At 25.4% G+C, this 5108-nt stretch overlaps 1 protein-coding gene across 2 annotated transcripts; it reads right to left on the bottom strand.

Moving 5' to 3' along the window:
• Window positions 1-1039: 1039 nt before the first annotated feature.
• Window positions 1040-4851, bottom strand: LOC129612443 (mucin-2). 2 transcript variants are annotated; one of them, XM_055526035.1, is made up of 3 exons: window positions 4451-4851; window positions 2238-3239; window positions 1040-2168 (listed from the first exon to the last, which is right to left on the bottom strand). In XM_055526035.1, the coding sequence occupies exons 1-3, from the start codon at window positions 4587-4589 to the stop codon at window positions 1432-1434; spliced, it is 1878 nt and encodes a 625-aa protein (XP_055382010.1). In that variant the 5' UTR covers window positions 4590-4851; the 3' UTR covers window positions 1040-1431. The 2 variants fall into 2 exon arrangements, with proteins under 2 accessions (XP_055382010.1, XP_055382009.1); XM_055526034.1 differs by having other exon boundaries at window positions 1040-3239; window positions 4451-4784.
• Window positions 4852-5108: the final 257 nt, after the last annotated feature.

The raw sequence follows: 5108 nt of genomic DNA, 5'->3' as shown, positions 1-5108 counted from the left end.
ATTAAATAAATAATAATATTATGAATAAATTTTCTTGATTAATTACTGAAGATTCTAAATTTAGAAATTCAGCAAATATTTTTATGCAAAATTGTTCAACAAAGCAAAATAAATAGAAATTTTATCTTAAACTAGATTATGTATTCCAAATTATTCAAGTTTTCAGATTGCCACTTTTTGTTGAATCAATTTTAGTATTTTGATATTTTGTATTTTGGAGCATTTTATTTTCTTGTTTTTATTTTATATTTTTAATTTGATTTTTATAAATAATTTTTGTATGATTTTATATAATATGTATATAAAATGTTTTTAAATTATACAAGTTGTTATTACTTCTCTATAATAACTCTTTTTTCAATTGAAAATTACATTTATAATTTTTACAATATTTTTCTTTAAATATTTAAAGCATTTTTTATGTTCACTTAATTATATATACATTAATGAATAATATTGTAAATTCAAACAATGCAAAAATCACAAAATTTAAATATATTCAATTTGCAAAATAGTTAATAATTTAAAATTAAAAAATAATTGTCATCTTTGGCTATAATTAAATTATGTACTAGTAAATTTGATTACAAAAATTTTTTTTTTTTGTTTTAAATTTAGTCTACTATTTATGTTCCATTTTATTTGTGAAGTATGTGAAGTATTTATATAATATGAATAAGTATTATGTATAAAAAAAATTTCAAAAGCAAATTTCATTTACTATGTTGTATATTATATAGGTATGTATTTGAATTTAATTAAAATTATTTATTGTACATATTTGAGCAAATTGTTACTTTTAATTTACAAAAATTGAATATTTTTTTGGCACAAACTATTCTTAATCTTAAAAAGAAAGTAGCAACTTGTTTCTAACTACCTTCTCTATTTTTTTATTAAAATATTTTTTCGTTTTTGAATAATAAAGAAAAGTGATTCTTTATTTGAATAAAGCTTGATTGTTGTATTTTATTGCCTTTTTGGTATTAAATGTTTCCAGTTTAATTAAATTTTCAAATAGTTATTTTTGATTGGAATTTAATTTAGTTTGTTAGAAAAATAATAAATTATATAAATTAGTGCCAGTGAAAAAGTAAATATTATTTTAATTGTTACAGTTTATAATGAAAATTATGATTTGAAATAAATTTTGTATAATATTTGTAAAAATTAAATTCAAATATCAAATCTTCCCTAAATTTTCAAAATATATTATTTATGTACTTTTAATATAATCAAATAACATACGTTCTAATATTATTCTGCTTTTTTTTTTTATTTTTTTGTTTTTGGAAAACCACAACCTTCAGGTATATTTTTATATACATACACTTTTTTGTTGAACAAACCTTAGATGAATTCAAAACACCTCATCAGTTTGAACTTTTGAAGCAAATTTATATTTTTCATAACGAATTTTAAAATAAGTATTTAATCACTAATTGAATTGCTGTGCCTAGCTGGATTGCTATGTCTTGTTCTCCGAGATCCTTCACAGTTTTCATCTACTGGTACTATAGAATTGGACAATGCAACTGTTTTATTAAAGTCAATTGTTGCATAACCAAGACCTGACATTGAATTTTTTTTCGGGCTATCAGGTGATAATAAATTACTAATACCACTTCCACTTCGACTACTACTTATTATTAATTTGGTATCCTTGTTAGTAATAACACTAGTAGCATTATTTAGATTTCCCTTAGCTGTAGGACTTGTCACAGATTCCATCATTTTATGAGTTGAATTTATTCGAGTTGCTGATGCATGTTGAGTAGTAATAACAGTTGAACTATTATTTGCAGTAATTGATGTTGTATTATTTCCGGCTGTGTTTGCAGTGGAGACTGTGTTATTTGGTGCTGGTGGATCGAGATCTAAAACAATATAATTAACTTTGACATCACTTTTTGCGTCCTTTTTTGGTGTGGTTGAGCATCCACTTAATGTTAAAGATGGTGCGCCACTTAGATTTGCTGTAGGTGTGGACGGCTCTGATTTTTCAGCCGGTGGAAGCTCTACATTAGCAAATATATCAGGTTTTGAATAACGTTGATGTAAAGTTCTGCATGTTGGAGCTGCATTTGCATTAATAATTGAGGAGTTGTTTGAAATTATAGCTCTCATTTCACTTGGTTCCAAATTTTCATAGCATCTTAATGCGGGATCTACAATGGTAAAAGACGATGATAACCTTGGTAAAGTAAATGTGTTCATGTGTGTGGTGATTGGCGTACCACAAATACCATCGATTTCGCCAGGAGTTACATTAACATACATATGACTTTTTGATTCCATTGAATCAATTATAGATGTGGGATTTGCAGCTGTTGGTATAGATGGAGCTAATGATGTTGGTGATGTTATAAGTTCATTTGAGTTAGTTATCACTTGACTGCAACATGAAAGAGGTTTGTCATGAAATGTCCGGGTTATACCTGATATTCTAGAACTTGAACTTAAGATACTATTACAACTTGTTGCATTTGTCATTGTTACACTCGGTGCCGGTTCTTGAGGCGGAATATCTAAAGAAAGCTTTTTACTTAGCATATTGATATTATTATTATTACTAATTGGATTCATTCTATTCTTATTATTGATGTTATTGTTATTTTCTGTTGCACTTCTTAGAGGAAATTCTTGATAAACATTGCTATTTTGATAATGTGATGATGATAAATGATGATGTCCGTGGTGAGCCTCATTTAATTGTGTCACCTCTAATATCATATTAAAGCTATTTGGTGATCCAGGTGAATTTAATTCTCCCATTTCATCTGTACTAACAGGTCCATTACTACTTTCAAAGGAATTAAGACGCGTCCCACCTAATGAATTTCTAATATTTTGTGCATCTATTGGATTTGGTTCCATATAATTTCCCTCTACATGACTAGTATTAGTTACATTATTAGTACTTCCAATTACATTCGAAGGTATTACATAATCATCATTAGGATTATGATCACTCAGTAATCCAAGCGGTCTAACAGGAACTCTGCCAGACATTGAATTTAACATATCATTTGAATTTTGAACTGTGCCATCAATATCGTTAGTAAGTCCTTGATTAATGTATGTTTGTAATAAATGAAATAAACTTTCAGCACGTCTACATCGAAAAGCATATATTCCTTCTCCGGTTGTGCAACGTCGCCCTGCTTCAAACGTAAACAAATCAGCATCAAACCCATAACGTCGTAAATGTTGAAGTGACCATTTTGTGGGTTCTTTACCTAAAAGTATATTAATTCATTGTACTTATTTTTATTTCAAAATAATAATTATAAGCAATTGTATTAGAAAAACGAATCATAGACGTACTTAAGTAACAGAAATAGAATTTTCGAGAAAATACTTCCTTAGATTTTAATTTTTCTTTTTTTCTTTTTGATTCAAAAAAATGTGAATTCCCTCTACTTAATATTTAATTTAGATAAATATGTGTTAATAATGTTCATTTCGTACACTTAAGTATGTAAAACCATAATGTTATTTTACGACTTTGTAACAAATGAAATTGATTGAAATAAATTGTTCTAATTCTTTACTCTAATTTAATAAACTCTGTTTAATTGATTGGAGAACCACAGTAATTGTTTTAATTTAGAATAAAATAATAAATTTCCCAGTGTGACATAAAAAACATTAATAGAGCGTGTTGTTAAATAAACTACTTATCAACCACTAGAGAACAAAGGGTTTGTTTTCGTTTTAAGAAAGTTAATATAGATATATGGGATAAGTTAAAATTAGTGTTAAGTAAGTATTGCAAATTTTTTAGCTTTCAATATAAGAATTTAGGTAGGGACGCTACTAATTAATAAGTGCTACTGAAAATTAATACATAAGATTTTTACATTTTAATTGCTGATTTATGTAGGAAATACTCCGCCTTACTTACTTACTCGAACTTATTTACTCCAATTTTCAACTTGTAGAAATTGAAGGTAAGGAAATAGATGGGTACTACCTATACCCATACAAAGATGGTTTAATAGTAATTCGGAAAATATAGCTTCCTTATAAGTACTTATTAAGAATATAAAAAATTCAATACAAAGTTTATGTATTATTTCTTAGATAGGTACGGTAGATAACACGCGAAATTTATATTTATTTCTTGTATTATTATATTATAACGATGGAATGGATAATTTGTTACACAAATATGTATATTTTCATTGTTTACTTTTCCCTTAACAGGTATTATTACATATACTGTAGTATTATGTATGTATGTAGGTATAAAACAAAAAAATCAAAATATATTTTTACCAAAAAGGAATGTAAACAAAATATTAACTTGAAAATAAAGGTAGGTAGGTACCTACCAACCTACTTATATCTATAGATATTTAGTCGCATTTAGGGAGTTCTTAAGTGCCTACCTATTATTAAACGAGATGTAAGTATAACAATTATTAGAACTTTTATTAACTTTTACCTTTTCTATATAATGTTAATTCCCTTGGAGCTATTTCCAATTGCCCAGACCAACGTCTATAGCCTTCTTCATCAACATTAACTACACGGTAGATATTTGGATGTATGTCTAATTCATTTTTACTATTAATACAACCCATTACTTTATTTTGTTTTTCTATTTAATTTTATGATCTTTTTTATTAAATTTTAATTGAAGTTAGATTAATTTTAATAAATGTATAAAATATTATAACATATGTACTTAAATTTATGTATGAACATGTATACATACATATTTGTTCGAATTTGCATAATAAATAAGTTTAATTTTTTTTTATTATTGTTTTTTTTTTCTTCATGAGAATTCAAATTAATTGAATTGAATTTAATGAAAATTGTTCTTTTTTTTTTTAATTTTTTTTCAACTCATCTTAATTTTTTTTTCTTTGGTGACTATTGTATATAGGTATGTATATATATATTACTTATATACCCAATATTTAAATTTTTTATTACTCTTTTGGAAAATCCAATTACTTTTACCAATCAAGAAAAATTTGATTGAACAAAATTTTTTTTCATTGTAGAAATTGGAAAAAAAAAACAAGATTTTATTTTTTCTTTTATTTTAAAAACTAATTGAATTTCTTTGGTAAAAAATTTAATTTTCTATTTTT

Source organism: Condylostylus longicornis, unplaced genomic scaffold (genome assembly GCF_029603195.1).
Source record: "Condylostylus longicornis isolate FDR11 unplaced genomic scaffold, ASM2960319v2 ptg000072l, whole genome shotgun sequence".
Lineage (NCBI taxonomy): Eukaryota > Metazoa > Arthropoda > Insecta > Diptera > Dolichopodidae > Condylostylus > Condylostylus longicornis.
The sequence above is the reverse complement of the archived record's forward strand: the minus strand, read 5'-3'. Positions and strand labels throughout refer to the sequence as shown.

What these genes read in the sequence shown, in the direction of transcription:
- LOC129612443 (XM_055526034.1), bottom strand. Translation starts at nt 4,589, where the DNA reads ATGGGTTGTATTAATAGTAAAAATGAATTAGACATACATCCAAATATC. An exon ending in ATTAACATTATATAGAAAAG is followed by an intron (nt 3,240 to 4,450) that starts GTAAAAGTTAAT and finishes ATATACTTTTAG; the next exon opens with GTAAAGAACCCACAAAATGG.